The sequence below is a fragment of the Heliconius melpomene genome, chromosome 1 (genome assembly GCF_056956725.1).
Source record: "Heliconius melpomene rosina isolate 202511_hmr_F chromosome 1, ASM5695672v1, whole genome shotgun sequence".
In the NCBI taxonomy this organism is placed as follows: Eukaryota; Metazoa; Arthropoda; class Insecta; order Lepidoptera; family Nymphalidae; genus Heliconius; species Heliconius melpomene.
The window spans coordinates 13889769-13908373 of NC_140389.1; the positions used below are offsets into that span (position 1 = coordinate 13889769).

General features: G+C 35.4%; 2 protein-coding genes across 3 annotated transcripts in view; both read left to right on the top strand.

The window, feature by feature from the left end:
* LOC146541595 (LIM domain transcription factor LMO4) overlaps positions 1 to 11266 on the top strand; it is a 121295-nt gene extending 110029 nt beyond the window's left edge. For both annotated transcript variants that reach the window (XM_085189502.1, XM_085189492.1), the window contains exon 5: positions 8811 to 11266. The gene's annotated coding sequence lies outside the window, so the exon portion shown is untranslated. The remainder of the gene's footprint in view (positions 1 to 8810) is intronic.
* A 5341-nt stretch (positions 11267 to 16607) lies between these two features.
* Positions 16608 to 18439, top strand: LOC146541596 (cuticle protein 19-like). The gene is made up of 4 exons (XM_085188967.1): positions 16608 to 16710; positions 17023 to 17244; positions 17381 to 17455; positions 17869 to 18439. The coding sequence occupies exons 2-4, from the start codon at positions 17227 to 17229 to the stop codon at positions 18301 to 18303; spliced, it is 528 nt and encodes a 175-aa protein (XP_085045093.1). The 5' UTR covers positions 16608 to 16710; positions 17023 to 17226; the 3' UTR covers positions 18304 to 18439.
* The last annotated feature ends 166 nt before the right edge of the window (positions 18440 to 18605 follow it).

The window sequence follows — 18605 nt, forward strand, 5'->3', positions numbered from 1 at the left end:
TATTCATTGCTGACTTGACAATTATTTCTATTTTTTTTTTATATATATTTTTTATATATTTCTTTTTATTTTATTCTTATTTTTTTCTACACTATCATGCCTTATGTTATGAATAAAAATATGCTTTTACCATATCACATTCTTCTCTTTTATATGAAAATATGGGCTATCATAAAAATTTAATTTTTTTACGGTAATGAAATCTGAGGAAAAAATAACTAATATCTATTATAGTAAAAAATATATGACACTAAAATTAAAATTACAAAAATCTGTAACAATATACCTAAACTGAAAATTAAATTTCTTTCTAATTCTAATAAGCAGGTGTATATATTTTTAATTAATTACAGTAATGTCATGTTACATGCAGTGTACATTAGCTTGCACAAGGTTCACGGCGCGAGCGTGGCGCGTCCATTAAAACATTCCCTATGAAAAGAAGTCATTAAGTATGCGCATATAAATATTTCCAGCACTTAGGCATGTTTTCACTGATAGCTAATTTCGGGAAAAAAGGATAGCTCGCGGGCGGGCGCTCAATCACAGGAAGTGCGCCATCTCATCGCGGAAGTGGTTTCTCGTGTCGTCTCACTCTCACCCGCCTCTCTCGCCTCGCCTGTGTTTTGTAAACTTGCACTGTTAATGGACGCGTACGTCTACTTGATGTGCCTCGATCGAATGCATTCCACTAAATGGAAAACGCCGAATCCAATCTTCGAAATATTGCAACAATATTTCGTAGAGCATTAAACTGACAACTGTTGTGAGGCTCTTTTCTTTTTATTTTTATTTGAGCTCTTATTAATGTGAATAGTGAATATTAGAAAACAGAAAAAATCTCGACTATGATAAATAACCGCCAAAAAAATGTATGCTATTAAAGACGTTCTGTTATTATAAGATTCCCAAGACACATTCGGGTGGGTTCACCGTTATATTGATGCAATTTTCAAATTAAAATGACCGAAAAAGAAACATGACAGAATATGAGTGAAAATTCTTTTAAACGAAACCTGACGTGAGTAGCTCGAGCGCTCGATTAAAATGAATCACAACGGTGCTAATTGGGCCCGCCCGGCTCATCCAATTAGCCGCGACTTAGAAACCCCTGGCCGCAAGCCGCTGTAATCTACCGCCCCGTGAGCCCTCTAGGATCCTAGTGACTCAGTCACGTGCTTCACGCTGGCCGAGTAGGAAATGGAGAGACCGAGCTATTTACATTTATGAAGTTCGCGAAAAACTATATAGACTGTATCAATCAAAAAAAAATTTTAAATTCCTTACAAACTACTAAACATAAATCGTATTCCATGATAATTTTGTCCTTAAAAAACTAAAGTCGTTAAAACCAACAATTTGGCTTGTCAATTTAATTTTGAGAAATTTATTTGGAATGAATAGGCTCAGTTGTTTAGACAAGAAGTGATAACGACGCCCGTTGAGACTTCGCGACATCTTTAATGATACCGAAGTCGGCAGGCGCGGGTTCGCGTGCGCAATTCTTGTTATATCTTTATTACAAAGGAGTGTCTCATTAATTTGGCAGCCCCTCAGAGTTGAGAGTTGACGAACCCTTGACCTCGTTCGCGAGAGCCCACGACACCGAACCGCTTCGAAATGAAACGGTGACGCACCTCGCGATACATAATTAACGATCCTCATTACTGCGTTACAAATATAACAACTTCTGTCCTGTCCTCTTGAGAGCTCTCGCTGTAGTCATCCACTTGCACGCCTACGCCTGGATCTTTCCGTTCAAACGAACAGCAATAGGATATAACTTAGATCATTCGACAAGCGCAACGACGCCTCGAGTTCCAAAACTAGACGATTTCTATTATCTTTAATAGCCGTAAGAGTTTTAAAATGGCTCAAACACAAAACTTATTCCGTTCAGGAAGTGCCATGTAGAGAATACGAACTCGACGGAAGTTTCATATTGAATGTCGCATTTTATTGGGAAAACTCGATAATCACAAAGTGCAACTGGGCTAAGGGAAGCGTTGTCGTGGGAACCGCGGCTGTATCGCGAGTGTATAATTAGAAACACTAGGCGAGCACAGGTAATTTGTATGGAAGCGTGTATAAAGTGGCTAATGAACAAGAGCGGACTCCCGTGTCCGCGGACTCGTACATTTTTAATGGCCCGCGCTGGTACACTCACTATTAATATTTACCGAACACGTCAAGAGGGTGCACTTTACCTTTTAGTTAACTAGCGTCCGGCCGTTCATTAAATTTTCACGCGCGTCAGTTTCGGGCGAATTTTCCGCAGCGATGACCGGGCACCGGGCAGGCGGTGAGCGCGGCGGCCGATAACGAGGCGCTCGGGCTCGTTACGCGGCCGGAGCCCACAGTCCGCGCCCGCTCCGCTACCGACCAAATTTTATTAATAATAAACTGTAACCGAAACGCCCGCTTTGAAGTAAGAGAGCAACTTCAACGATAACGACTATCGAGAATTATAATATATCACAATCCTTTGACGGTCTAACTTTTACCTAAGAGTTGTGCCATACGCAAATTAGAGCAGTCATGTATGCTAATATTAGTGATTTTTAGAAATATTACGCATATAAATAAATTGGAATTAAGCTCTAAATATATACCTACTTCGATATTTAAATTTACTTTGCTTTTATCAAGGCTTTTGTCACGCAACTTACGTCACAGTAGTACCTATATATGTCACATTTAAAAAAACAATAATAAATTAAAGTTAAAAAAATTCAAGATTTAACCTTGTTGTAAGTGAAATCGTTCAGCTAAGTCTGACAGATGATTAATGCGTACCACTCGCGTGCCGCATCCGCATGAATAAGGAATGAGCGCGGGCGCACGCGACGCTGTAACTGCCGGCGCGCACGCGACGCCCCACCCTTATTTATGACCCCACCCCCCCACTATCACTCGTATCTCACCGGTTCGTATCTCCACTGAAACGTAATAAGTTTCAGTCTGTTCAGACACTAAGATACGTGTTAATCAATTAAATTACAAAAAAAAAACATTGGATAGTCTTTGTTGCTTGTATTTTGTCGTTCACTTTCTTAACGTTTGTTATAAGGTTTATTACTTGCATGAAATATTTGTTTTCTATAAAGTTTTGTTATATATCGTAAGTGACTTGTACAAATGTTTAAAATATAAATGATTTACACTGCTTAATTACAAAAATTGCTTAATTACAAAGTAAACTCTTTATAGCTTCATGGTAGGCAGAGGGGAACCTGGGGTGCCATTGATCTTGATTGAATTCCGAAAATCAACGCCGCAAAACTAACATTATATCGAACTTCAATTTAAATATATCTTACAAAAACTATAAGACAAACCTAACCTACGAGTATAATACACCGCAGTTCAATTGTTTGCGGACCGCTCGACTATTAAATTATTTAGGCGGTTTCGCATTGTGTCGCGAAGTCTCGGCCGCACCAGGATCCCGCCAATATAAACAGTCGTTAGTGTTGTTACAATCGAATACGAATGTCCCGAGCGTGGGTATCGCTGGCAATCGTTCTGATCCTAAGGGTGACTGCACACAGGCTCTAAGAAACAATACTTAAATTGTGTTAGAAAAGCTTGTATATCTATATTTCTCGTAGAAAGAGGGAATAATTCTGTCCTCTACTTTCTGAATATTTTTAACTAAGTCAGAATTCAACGATAAAAAAAAGGAAATACTATTATATACCTACACACAAAAAATACGTACCTAACGCTTTTATAAATGATTTTCTTGTCCTTTTGTTAAGTCGACAAATAAAGATATAATTTTGCTTCATTCTGTGTTTTTATACATTTGTAAAATGTTTTGTAAATTTAAACTGTAAATTTTTTGGACAAAACTTAAACTTGCCTACCGCGTCCGGTGTACAAGGTCTCTAGCGGTTAGGATGCGTCCCGCAATGTTTGCTCGACTAGTTAATGGAATGCCGATGGACCATTGTACGCGTCGAGACGTTTTCTATTCAACGCCGATATTAAATTAAGCGCGTAAGCCGTGTACTCGTACTTACTCTGTGGAGGTACATCCCTATTCCCTTACCAACTTGTTAATACAAACTGTTATAGTAAATCAATTAACTTGTGATTCAGTGCCTTTGTTACTGTAACAAACGTGTACGTGTACGTGGTTTAAGCCCTTTATTATATAGACGTGATTAATGGGGCACTTAGCGGTTATTGTACGTATTTACCAATATAGTATATTAAACATATATTAGTACATATTAATGTCTTTATTTAGAAAACAAAAAAAGCTGCTTCATTCTTTATCCTATATAGCAAGGTAGGAAGTAGAAGGAAAATAGTGTTAACATCCGTTCCCCACTTTTCGGCGATTGGAAATAAACGCCGGGTTTTTGCGTTAGTGAAATAATAATCCATTTCTCCGAGTAGGGATTGAAGCCACAACCGCCACGTTACCTTCACTGCGCCATAGCGACATCTAGCAAACAAATTAATTTAACTAAAAAAATAGTTGAATACAATTGTTATATTGTCGAATACAATTTAATATTGGATACGAATCTTATGTCCACTAACAACTGAACGTAGCGTTTACGTTTTATAGCTTCATTAGTAGCGGCCAGCAATTTGTAAAGTTCGAGGGATTCAACCTCGTCTTGGACTGCTGTTGATTGCTCGATAATGATTGCTATGCGATACTGCAGCCTACTGGCGTGCACATGTACAGATGCACCTACATATGTACGTCAGGTTATGGTTTGGCTATTATATTTACTTTATTATTTATATAATTTCCATTTTATTTTGTATTACGATTGGTTGTATTTAGAAAAAGAAATATTATGTTTTAGATAGACACTGCAATACTGAATAAACATGTATGTACTGTAACGCTAAACTAATATAAATTTATTGTAATTTTATTTATTTAATCGTTTTTCCAAGCTACATTTATATGTTTCTTTTTTTAGAAATATTATTAAAAAAAATGTCTATGTAAAATTTAAAATTATCATTTATGGTAATGAAAAAATGTTTAATTATATTATAATTAGAAACATAGAATTTAAAATAATCCAACAAGACAAGCTCTATCGTGATAAATTCAAGAATTAATTAATATTATATTTAAATTAATATTATTATTATCATAAAATGATTACAATTCACCAAATTACATAATTTAATAAGAAGATACCCTAATAAGCAGAACAATAAAGAATATTGGCCGTACTACTAAAGTACGCCGAGTTGGAGGTCTTTGGGGATCTGTAACTTGCTCAACTAACAAATTCAATTAGGCGTGTAATGAAAATGGTTTACCTTACACTACTTTGTTTGCGTGTTAATAGTGAAATGTAAAGTATTTTGATAAATTGCTATTTTATAATTATTATTATTATACTTATATATTTGTTTATAAATACTACCGCTCATATCGATATTGAGATTATTGTTAGTTATTATTTAAGTTACACTGCCAGTAACATTTCCATATGACATAGAATAAATATTAGTTATTATAATTATTTAATTTTTTTCATAATTTTATAACGTCACTAGAAAAAATTAGTAATATAAACAAACTTCAGAAGGACAGTCAATTTCTTTAATACAAAACAAATATTATTCCTTCATATGTATATTTTGAAATAGCTTGCAGAGGAGCTTTTCAATTAGCACACAATAGTATAATTACAAATGCTTCCGTCCCGCACAAAATGGAGCACATTCGCGCGGGCAAGTTCCACTACCTCGTATTAGTTTGAAACGCAATTGTTTCGAGGAGTGCGGCGGCGCTGAAGCCCGCGGCGCTTCGGCCACGACAATACGTCGCCTCCACAAATATTATGCATGTTTAATTACCAGCATTCCTAATTCATAATCCGACAGTGATAAATTAGACCCCACCGCCAGTAATTATGTACGCAATTATCGCGGCCCGTTTGAATTCATTACCGACGAAAGTACCGGTGGTGGTACCGGTACCGTGATTTATTACCGGCCGTGTCTTACCGATAATTAATATCGCGTTACACGTGACCCCCCCCCCCCCCCCCCTACTCCCCCCACTACCACCCGTCTACTTGTTTATCAATCACACGCCACTCATAGAGACCCTGGACGACTTTGTCTCTCGTTTGGCACGTGGAGTTTACTCCAAGGCGGACACTTCCCGTCATCATCATCTTCGTACCATCGCCCCCTGGCATGCTCGCCCACCGGACCACAAGAAGTATCCTCGGGATATCCTCAACCCGTCCCCAATATAAAGCTAGAGCCGCTACTCGGTCGCTGAGCGTCTAAGCTGGGCCTCCCTCAGGGCAACTGAGGGTCTCACCTGGCTGGGCGGATCGCACGAGTAGCGAGTGGCTCCCTACAGAGGATACACAGGTCTTCAGGAGACCTCCCAGTGACTCGCCCATAGCTGTGGGCGACGGCTGCAACCACGGGCAGGGGGCGATGCTCCAATACCGTTTCCTCCTCCTCCTTGCGGGGGAGTGAGAAGACCTCGATGATGATGCCACTCGCTTCCGGTACACTTTTAACCTGCGTTGTAACGTTATTAATCAGCTCGATCCTAGTGTTCGATGCTATTATTAGGCAATGAGCGGCGTGATTTCCGCAACCATGCGTTATTGGAAACCCTGTACGGGTATATAATTTACCTAGCCGCCCGTACCACCTGCCTCGATGGCGAAACAATTGCCGAGGGCCTAATTATATTTTAATCGTGACCTGCCCCCCTGACCCCGCCCGGGCGGAGACAAGCGTGGCCGGGGGATAGCGCCTAATTCATTTGTATTATGAGTCCGTCCAGCGCGCAGCCTCCGGCGATTGTTTATTCTCATAGGAGAGTTTAGGTCTCCTAAAGCAATACCGACGCTTAAACATATTAACTAAAGCGTTTACGTGAAGGGTTTAATTATGCAGCATACACTTTAGCGTGGGCACAATGGCGCCAAGTTAATTAAACCGTACATATTGTTTTGAAGGCACGACGTTCTTCCAAACTAATATTATAGACGTGCCTCTTTTTAACCAAATGTATATTATAGTGGATATGTATAGTAAGATTATTCTTGGTTCTGAATACGTAGACTATATAACATACCAGCACTAACTTGCCTAGAGTTCATCAAGTGCAATAAATATTAAAGTTACAATATCATTGTTAGAACACTCCGTATAAGCGCGCAGCTGTTTCCGCGAACTATTGCCAATTGTGTGGAGACCTTTGTTCGCAGCATTAACTATGAAAGTGTTATTATAGTACAAAACCAATCTGTGTTTCAATCTAAAATATATTCTAACCAATAATGGTAATTGAAATATAAAAATGTTTTTACATAGATTTCCAAAAGCATATAGATTCGGTTGACTTTAAAATTTAATAGGAGACGTAAGATCGAAACTATCACGGCTTACAACGGTAGCTAGTTCCTCTGTATAATCAATTTTACAGGACATGTGTGAAAAATGGGCGCTAACAGCTGCAACGGCAACGATATATAACCGGCTAAATGGTGTATTTATAATTTCTTTGAGACACAAAATCAGTTTGGAAAACAAAAGTAATGAAAAGTTTTTAGTAAGAAATTAAGTATTTTTTATTTTTCACGATTTTTCATTGTTAATACTGATTTATATACATTATAATATGATGGCTGTTTATGGAATTAAAATACCAAAGATCAGAAGTTAAAGTAAATCATAGTTATGTATAACAATTTAAAATGATTACCCAGTTTATACACAATTATTGAGCAAGATCAATGAGGAAATTATTGAGGCAATTTTCAATTGCCACAATTATTTAAGATAACAACATCATTTATAGTAGTAAATTTAGATGTAAATGCTGATGCTATACATTGTATTTACTTACAACTCGAAATTCTTTTAATATCTTGTAAATAATTCCATTTAATGGTTACATTGGAAATAATGAATGCTAAATGCATTCATTATTTCCAAAGTCATACTTTTTATATTAAAATAAAAAAAAAACTTAAACAATTTACTAAATTATTTAACGTAAAATCGCAATAGAGACTGTACTCTGTACATGTAATACTGCATGTAAGAAAGTTGTAGCGAACGTAGCAGCGGTGTACTCTTACTTGTAGCTACGACGTGTTATATGACTTAACACTAAACGACTTGCTCCTGCGCCCGCTCTACATTAGCCTGAAAGCCTTCTGGAGGGGGAGGGGGGCTGCGCATTGGCCATTAGCGTGATTAGAGAGCCCGGCGCCACTCGCGAATTCTTTAGGCCTCTCATCTCATAATACTGCCTACATATTTCATTATTTATGTAAGCACTGTTTTACTTCAATCTACTCTACCGGTGATTACATTCACAATATATATAAATGTACATCAACATTTTCTTATGCTCGATTGCTTTGAATAATTGTGATATAGTATTATAATGTATAATATAAAATTGAATTGGCTTTGAGTTTGAGGACGTCATTTGGCGTAGGGAAGCAAAGTGTGGCTGTCAACGCGATGGTAGTGAGTTCGTTTCCCACTTGGTGAAATATTTTATATATTCATTTCCTCGCGATTGGTAACGGTCTGCCTGTTATGTGTGGGATACATCGTGAAGCCACAAATATAGCTAAAAGTATGTACTCTATTTCATAGAGTTAGAGTTTCTGTTACCTACAATGTTATCCTATAACTTACAATTTTACGATAATACATATAATATGTTAATATATGTTCAAAATAAAGATATTGTTATCCAAAATCATAATATCGTAGTTATTAATTTTGTGCTTAATTCAGTTTTAAAATTAACAATTTAATTTGTATTTTTACAGATGATGGCGTGTTCGTATTTGAGTACTGCGGGAGTGAAGTCTGAGCGGACAACGGCTGGATGTTGGACTCCACCGTACTCCTTGCCAGAGCCCGAGGCCAACAGTGTGTCGTCGTACATACCAGTGGGGCTGCCTCGCGCTCCTGCACCTGCACCCGCGGAGCCCGCACTCGACCTGACGACGACCCCCAAGCCTCGCGCCCAGACCTCCAGTGACGATGACTCAGAGTGACAGTGTTGTGCGACAGACTATCGAACTAATCACCGGCTGTTGATTATTACTCGCGGCAAATCTACTTAATTAGTCTCCACGAATGTGCGGTCAGTAATAATTCGCGAGCCTTTGTTTTGTTATTCCGGTGCACCCGCCGCCGTAGCGTACCCGCGCGCACCGCTATATGACTATAGGAGACGAGGTTCTATACAACGCGCCGTACGACTACGCTGGCTGTTGTACCCACTAAATATTTAATTTCGGTTGTGAAAATGGCAATTTATGTAAAATTTTACTCGCTGCTATGTAAATTTCCTTACAATTCTGAATACTTTAAAGAGTTAATGTGAATGAGATGTGTTAAACACAAGTGCGTTTTCTATTTATGACGTGATAATGAAATATAAATGAGAAACTTAAATTGCATATCTTAATCAATTATGAGATTTAATAAAGTAATGTTAGAGCTCCTTACAAAGAATAATTAAATGGCAAACGACATAGTATGTCGTGGTAGTGGGACAGGGATTCTTTTTTCCCCATTAGAGACATATGTCACGATAAATCTACAATCAACTTCGTGTATTCTTAACTGATATTCTATTATTTAATATAAAATACTCTTATAATTTGACTGGCTTTTATATTTCAAACACAACGTCAAACATTAACAAGGATCAAATCTAGAACAAATTTTATACATTTTTACTTTATGAAAATGCAAATCACATATATAATACATATAAACAAATATGTATGAAGGACAGAAAAACAATAAAATTATAGTGTAATCTCGCTTCTGTACTATACCACATGTATTTTGATACCGATAATAACAAATAACAACAAATTCTTGCCAATACGTACCTATTACGATATAACGTTATTTAATTCTACAAAATTTTTAGCACGCATGCTCTGTGATTTGCAAACTTTGTAAATATCTCGATTAATTGTTATTTCGTTTATAATGGACGAGACGAGCTGTTACTTATCTTCTAATAGCCCGTTATCAGTCGTCGGTAATCAGTTGAATTGTATATATTAGCCTAAAATATTAAAGTAAGTAGACACTTGTACCTAAAGTTTAGGCGCAATTTTAGCAATAATTTTGATGCCAACGTCTTCGAAGTTTTAACTCTGGCTAATTATGTCTATCATCTATGTATATACTCTACATGTTCTATCATATGATAATAATGAATTAAATGTATGTACACACTATCGGGTTCTAGATTATGATTGTTTACTTTAAGATTAGCTTCCTTTATATGAAGACGTTTATTCCAATGAAATACACATCTTAACATATCTGATTTCAATGAGAATGTTATCTAAGAACTTTACAATATCACAAAATACTGACAAATAAACTATTAAGTTTTACTTTTTAAAATAAACTCGAAAATATTTGACTTGCACTCAATGAATTATTAATTTTAATCCAAAAACATCGATTTATTGTAAATTAGAATTACCGTAGCATAATCTAGAAGCCGATAAGAATTTGTAAGTAATCTTAAACGCTAACATTCCTTTCCTTAATAAATTAGGTAGCCCATTTTTCCATTTTTTAAATTATCTTCCATAAATATAAATGTTATATGTAACGACATGTTTATATGCAAATTAATTATCGATATTAATACAAAATATCTTTAATTATTATCATAGTAGTGTAATTATATATTTTAAATTATTGTATGGCGTTCAATTAAAAACAAATGTTAGCGTTTAGTGAATCTTGCCATCTATCCGTGTATTTGATTACTAGAAAGTGTTCAGACGGCTTGAAATATTTGGACCGCAGTTTTTGGTTGACTTTGTATTTTCGGAAATGGAAACTTTTTCTATTTTATAACATAAAAGCACATGTTTATTATAAGTACATTTAATTGGTAAAGAAAATTGGCATCACATCGACGTGTTCTGGTTGTATGTTCCATTTTTTTTAAATAAGCCTTTTTTTCTTATTAAACCTCAATATTTATTTAAGATTACTTTTACGCCGCCATAACATGTTAATGTGTGTAGATCCGTATCCATATCCGTAATTTATAAGTAAATAATTGTACCAATTAAGTAATTTATATTTCCTTTTGAAAGCGGTCCGGTTTTCGAAGGCGTCTGACAGTTTTTAGTAAATAACAATTGTGGTGTTACCGTTACTCAAAAAGTGAAACATTACATCCTTATAGCCTAAGATATGGGGACAGGAGAAGAAATTAAATTTTGTAAATTAATCTGATCGTTTTAATTCTTACCCTTCATTTATTTGAAAAAAATATATATGATACTGATAACAGTATCATTGAACTTATTATTGAGTTTTTTTTTATTTTATTTCTTATAGTTCTTTCTTATTTATTATAATTTATACTATATGCTCAAACAATTTGTATAAATTATAATGAAATTAATAAAATTGTGATTCCAACTAGCTTAACTAAATATGAAATATGTGTGTGCGAATTATTTCTAGTATTTTTTATTATTTGCATGGACATTACAAGGAAAATATTAAACACTACATAGCCATCTGATTGCTTTGGATTAAAATAATATTATAATAGTAGCTGGTAGCGTGTTAATTAAAAAATAAAAATATATTGACGTTGACTTTTTTTAAGTCAATTCATATTTATTTAAGTAAGTCAACTTTTTCATTTAAAAAAAAATAAAAAAATAGACGAAGAGATAAAATAAGAAAATTTAAAGAGTTTTAAAGTTGAACGAATATAGAATAACTACTAATACTAAAAATAACAACAGATAAAATTTTAGCATAAGTATCTTCGAACAGTATTAAATATCCCTTTAACAATGTCGTTATGTGAAGCCTTAACTTTCTGCCCATTACGGGTGACTAAAATGTTTAACTTATTTAATGAAACAAATAATTTTATTGTAATTTAATGCTGAGTTACAATAATGGTTTATGAAAAAATACGATTTCACTGCATTGAGTTAAGAGAGAAGAAACCAGATGGTTACTGTTTAAAATTGCAAATTGAATGATTATGTAAACAAGCCTTTTCGATGTCTTTTTTCCCCGCCTCATGGCGAAATTAGTGGCGGAGTTGTTTAATTAGTATTCAAAAATATTTCGATGTCTTTCGTCTTGACGCAGAAGAAAATGCTGAATGAAATTACTCTTTAAATTGAATACGTAACTCCGCAAAGTATTAAGGGCAGTAAATGAACGCAAAAAAAAATACATTTCACTCACTTAATGTTAGAGAAAGAATTTAATTAATTAACTTTACTTTAGTTGAAGAAGATTTATTAAAATAAAAATTTCTCAAAACTCTATTTTAAGAGAGAGATAATATTGAAGCGACAATAGTAAAATAATAAATATATAATATGGATAGATTTCCAATAAATAATATGATTTTAAAATATGACAAGTTTGTGCGAAAATGTACATTCGAGCGCACTTTACGCGTATTGAACACGAGTTTTGGACATAGTGACTACAATTGGATTAACTCATTGTACGCGTATCGTTGGGGAAATCATCGCACCGTAAAAAGTATTTGTCACAATAAATTCACTAGAATAGTTCCAGCCGATTCAATTTTTGACGTAGGTATCTCCGTAGTTCGTTTTTTTTTTGTTAAAACATCAATCCCAACAAATCTTGCATACAAGTTGCGCAGAGATTGCGTTCGTATACAGATATTTCAATAGAACTCATTAACTGGCTTCCGATGCCAAAAGCCGCGAGCTTTGTGAGAATCTATACGCCGGCAGGACCAATTACGCAGTCATGCTTCCTTCCTGACGGCCAGCATCAAATATGCACTGGTAGCTGTGGCAGAAAAAATGGTGAAAACAGACGAAAAACGGTGCGAGCCCTGAGTGACGTGTGGACTATGAATGAATGATGGCCACCGAACGCCGGTGACTAATCAATAGCGTCGCCTGCAGGCGATCCTGCAAAATTCACGCAGTAATGGCCAAAAACCAGCCTAAATCTGGGCCTGAGCCGCCGCTAAAATGGAATACGTGTCTGCGTAAGTTCTCACGGCTACGATGAGAAAAAAGTTATAAGCTACAAAAATTGATTAATGACATATATTCGTATTTATTTTCTATTTTACATACGAGTATTTCTCGAATTTTGTGGCATATTGTTGTGGCATTCAGAGAAATACTAATGACAAATCTATGTTTTGTTCTTTTTTTTATTGCTTAATAAATATAATATTTCAAACGAAACGTCCGCTCCGTCAAGTGGGACTTAAACAAAATTTCCTTTACTATAAGAAAAACAGATGCGTTTATTTATTGTTAGTATTATTTGTCTTTTCGGAAGTGTATGTAAATTATGAATGCATTTTTTTTCCACGCTTATGCTTAAATTTTAAGTACTAAAAAAATATTAAAAATTAATTTTAAAACCTGTGCGCTGTATGAAATTAATTTCATCAATAAAATTTGAGAGAAATAAAATAAGAAACTCCCACTGCATAAACTCTAACTAGAAAAGTTGGAGACAATTTATTTCTTAATCTAACCTAGATTCAGAGAAGTTTTAATGGGGAATTTTGAATGTATTTAATTAAATACATATAGGATTTTTATTATGATATTGATTTCATTTTTCTTCCTGAAGTGCTCGGTTTCAAAGGGCAGAGAGAACCTAGTGAAGAGTGAGGAAATGAAAATAATTCATTTAATCGAATGAGAATCGGACCCACAATCATTGCACTTACAGTAAGACGCTGACAGACAGATGCCCCGGTGCGTAGAATATACTCATTAAAATTATTATTTTACTGAATATACAAAAAAACCTATGGTAAATAAGTAGATTGAAATTTGAGGACCCTAGCCTGGAGCGCTCGCTTAACATACATATACTTAGTTTAAGCTAAGGTCAGTCGGACTCGCATGTCCACTCTACAACTGGACCAAAAGGTTTCAATTTGTATTTCATTTGACAGCCACTTTCTTTATATTATTATAAATATTTTAAAATGAACAAATAGTTTCATAACTTTTCTCTCATTATTTATGCAATTTCAAAGAAAACTTATACGCTGTATATTTCGTTTCTGCATAATAGAATTTAATGTTACTTTCTTGAAATATAACGTAAATTGTAAAAAAATTAAAACCGAATTATTTATAATGAAACAAGGTTTGTGTGTGTTGGTTTTTTTTTTTTTTCAACTTCACGCTGTAGTTCGCACGAGCAGGCTAGGTAGAGAGAGCCTAGTGTTCAGACACTCCACCCCCCGCATTCCGACGAATTCTAAGGGCACTTGATGTTAAGTCGTGGAACTCAATGCCGCGCTTTTGCTTCGACACCAGAGCGAAGTAAAGAAAATATTAAATATTGACCTCGAGTAGGAATCGAACCCAGTTTAACATATTCAGAAATATTTAAAGTAAAAACATAACTTTTCTGACCGTTGTATGGCAGATATTCTTTCATCTCGCTTATTATGATACACTTTAATAATGTCAGCATACATCATTATGCGTACGATGTCCGGCCATGCTAACATGTTAGACTTTAACAAGATATTTTCTAAATAACAACATGTTTTGAGAAATAATGACCTACCCTCGTATACTTTATATCGATAGTTATAATAAATAATAATATGGCTTTTCTTTTTTATTTAAAATTAGAAAATGAATAAATTACAAAAGATAAAATACATGTGAGTAAGCGCAACAGGTTGTGGGATCAATTACCACTCGAGAAAATGAAATATTTAATATTGCCAATCATCTTGATGAGTTGATGCCTGAATGCCTGATGAGCTCATTGCATGCTCCAGAATTCGGCAGAAAGCGGCGAACGGAAGAATTAATGGGAACAGGGTGTCTTAAACTAGGTTCCCAGGTTCCCTACAGCCTACCGTGCCATATGGGGAATACTAGACAAGTATTTGATAAATGGCCGTTAAACGTGTAAATGAATACAAAAAAAAAACAATCCAATACAGCTTACTTAATCTAATATACGAGTAAGTAGCCATAAGCGTTAAGTTAAATTAAAAAAGTTTATTTATTATGGTTTGCTGTTGCACTAGATATTATTTGAATAGCGCCGCATAACTTAGACTAACCAACAAAAACGGTGAACAACCCCACCGTATAGGCGAACTTTTAATAGATCGTTTATTCCGCAATCAAGTTGGTAATAAATTAACGCCATTACTAAATTATACCGACTTCTAGATTAATCTAGAAGTCGGGCCGCAGTCCGCAGCGGCCGCTCTTACATTATTACAGCATTCATTAGAGTTCGCTAATTACTCCTTGCTTTAATGAATAAGCTCTAATGAACCACTTTCTGTTAATTAAAGGCGGCGTGGGGGTGAGCGGGGGAGCGCGGGGGAGGTACGGGGGGGCGCGGGGCCGCGGGTGGTCGGAACTTTTCCTCGGGCTCTGATTGCAAATGTGAATTTGTGTAAGTCTAGAAAGAGTGTTTCCGTTGAAAAGGGGTAATGAGGCGGTCTAGCGGCCGAATTAGTTGCAACTGCAGTATTAATTACGATTCCTAAACTGAATTGTTTAGCTTTTATAAATTAATTGCGGTATTTTTAAAAAAACAAATTATCTTAGTAAAATGAATAGGTATCGTAAATCTGAAGAAGATGTCCTTCGAAGAAAGTGTCTAAGAAGTTATGACAATCTTATTCCATACTGACGTGAAATATAAATGAATGTATAATATGAAAATTACATCATGTTACACTTAAACGTCTCATACATTAATTTAAAAGATATTTATTAAATAGCTAATAAAATCTTATAAAATTATTTAAGACCTTTGAACTAAGCTTTTTTAACCGACTTCTGTAGGAAAAGGAGGTTATCCACTCGACTGTTTTTTTTATGTCTGTTACCTGAGCCGAGGTAAGAGTTTACCTGCGCATATATAGCAATCCATATCTATGCTTATAATATATTTTCCGTATAATTACAATATTCTGACTTACAATAATTATTCGCATATTTTTTTTATTTTAGCGTCACGCCGTATCCCGCAAACAGCAGGGTAGGTAGGTGGGTAGTTCCTTCTGGAACTTAGTGTCACTGTTAAGACACTCAGCTACACATTTACTGCCGAATTCTGAAGGCATTACGTGTCGCGTAGCAGAACTCAACGGCGCGCTTTGCCTCGACACCATGGCGAAAACATGAAAATATTAATAAATAATAATTAATTTTCCCGAGTGGGGATCGAACCCACAGGCGTCGTGGTACAGTCACACCCTTGTGGCCCTGCGCCCCAGTAGCCTTTAATTATCTAATTAATGATCCTAACATTAATTTATTGACCGATAAAGATGTCTTAATGTTATTTGCACAGATTATTAACATACATGCAACTGCTTTCATATCGTAACTAAATTAGGCATAAATTAATAATTTTACTGCATCATTATACCTATTTGTGATTGTAATTGGAAAAACGTGTTTTCTTCTTTTAATGTTTATCCTTATTATTGTTTTTCTAGAATTGTAGAATTAAATATAATTATATTTTTATTTTTGTATGATTATACAAATGTATGAACATGATAGAGCTATGCCTTGTTTGATAGGTAGGTGCTCTAAGTAATCCGTCCTATTTGTTGGTCTAACATAAAAACCGTAATTAAAACTAAGGGTATTCTGAGATCCAACCCAAATAAAAATTAAAGGAATAGGTAGACAGGTTAGACATTTTGATTAAGCGTTCTACATATAACAACTACAATTCATTACTTGTAATAGAATGCAAATAAAATTACGTAATAAGTAAAAATATAAAATAGGTATGCAATGCTACAAAAAAGGGCAATGAAATGGCACTTAGGTACGCTTCAAGACAATCATTAGAAACTAGTTATAGGTAGTATTACATATAATACTTCTGAAATCAATGATTTTTCGTTCGATTGTTGGGCGATTTGGTTTCTTAAAATTATTTTACTTATTTTTTTTTAGTTAATTTAAAATTAAAATATGTATTAATTTTTTTTTATAGGTTAGTGGGTTTTAATTTTAAGATATTACGAAAATGGTACAAACCGCGCTCAACGAATAGTCAATGAGCGTGAAAAACTGAAGGATAATCAGGAGTTAACCAATGTGTGACTATAAAACTGGCTTTCGCTGTGTTTCAATACTAGACATATGTTGTTGTTACTGATATAGTTACGTTCCAAGTGAACAATATTTTTTAGTGAAAATGTTCGTCCTCTTTGCGGTAAGTTGTTATAATGCTTTTTTTTTGTTGATTTTAATGAAATTATGATTTTTTTTGTAAAATTATCAAAAGCACTCAAACAGTGTTAAATAAAAATGAAATGTAATGTAAAGCAATATTTCTTTCATCTTTATAGCTCGCCTCCCTCATCGCTACAGCGGTGGCAGCGCCTTTTGGAGGATATGAAGTGGCGCCAATCGTCGAGAGCTACGTTAGTTTTTGATTATTATAGTTTAAAAACACTATATATACACACACTTATCTATAATTTCATTTTTTTAGCTTCACGCTGTATCTCGCACATAGTAGGGTAGGAAGAGAGAACTGCAGAACTAGTGCTAAGACACTCCATTTCCATTAAGACAATTCCGTACCCAAATTTCCTCCGAATTCTGGAAAAGTTGCGTGTTGAGTAGCGGAATTCAACGCTGTGCTTCGCCTCGTCCCCAGAGCGAAGAAATAAATATAATAAATATTTCATTCCCCGAGTGGGAATCGAACCCACAACCTTCGCGTTTACTGCCGCATCCTTGTTTCCCTGCGCGACCATGGCGTCAATCATAAAATATCAACTTTTATAAGCTTTCTAGGGTTAATATTTCATTTAAGAATTTTGTGTTTTAGTCTGTGCCACGCTATGAGTTCAACTATGCGGTAAATGATCCCCACACTGGGGACAACAAAGCCCAATCGGAAGTGCGGGAAGGCGACGTGGTAAAGGGCTCATACTCGCTGACCGAACCCGACGGTACCCTGCGCGTCGTCGAGTACACGGCGGACGCGGCGCGGGGCTTCAACGCAATCGTCAAACGCATCGGCCAGGCTGTCCACCCCCAAACTATATCCTATCCTGTCGCTCCAGTCGTCTCCAAACAAATCGTCCAACCAGTCTATGAACAGATTGCTCCCATTGCAGCTTCCGTTGCCCCTATCCTGGATGACGCCTATGCATATTCCGGGGGACTGCTCGAATACGGAGGATACAAAGATGTGGGATTGGGACTGGGATTAGGAAACCTGTTGTACGGTGGCCTTGACTATGGAAGCTTACACCATTAAATTTGCACCCCTAGACTATGTATTTTCGCACCTGAACGTGTCTATTTGTTAATTTAGACGCGTTCATTGGCGAAAATTATTATAGTTATCATTATAAGATATAATAGCCAAAGAAATAATAAAAATAATTATTTAATTTTAGTTTTTTTTTTTTAAAGAATGAAGAATGTGTTGTAACAAACATATTTGATAGGAATTCCTTGGTCAATTGACCAAGTCTTATTCATACTATCCAAAGTGTAAATAAAAACATTAAATTTAAGTCAGTATATCAGTTAAAATAATTTTAACCTAAATAAAAT

Bases quoted from the DNA above. Each gene is read 5' to 3' on its own strand.
- LOC146541596 (XM_085188967.1), top strand. The intron at 17,456-17,868 runs GTTAGTTTTTGA...TTTGTGTTTTAG, and splicing joins CGCCAATCGTCGAGAGCTAC to TCTGTGCCACGCTATGAGTT.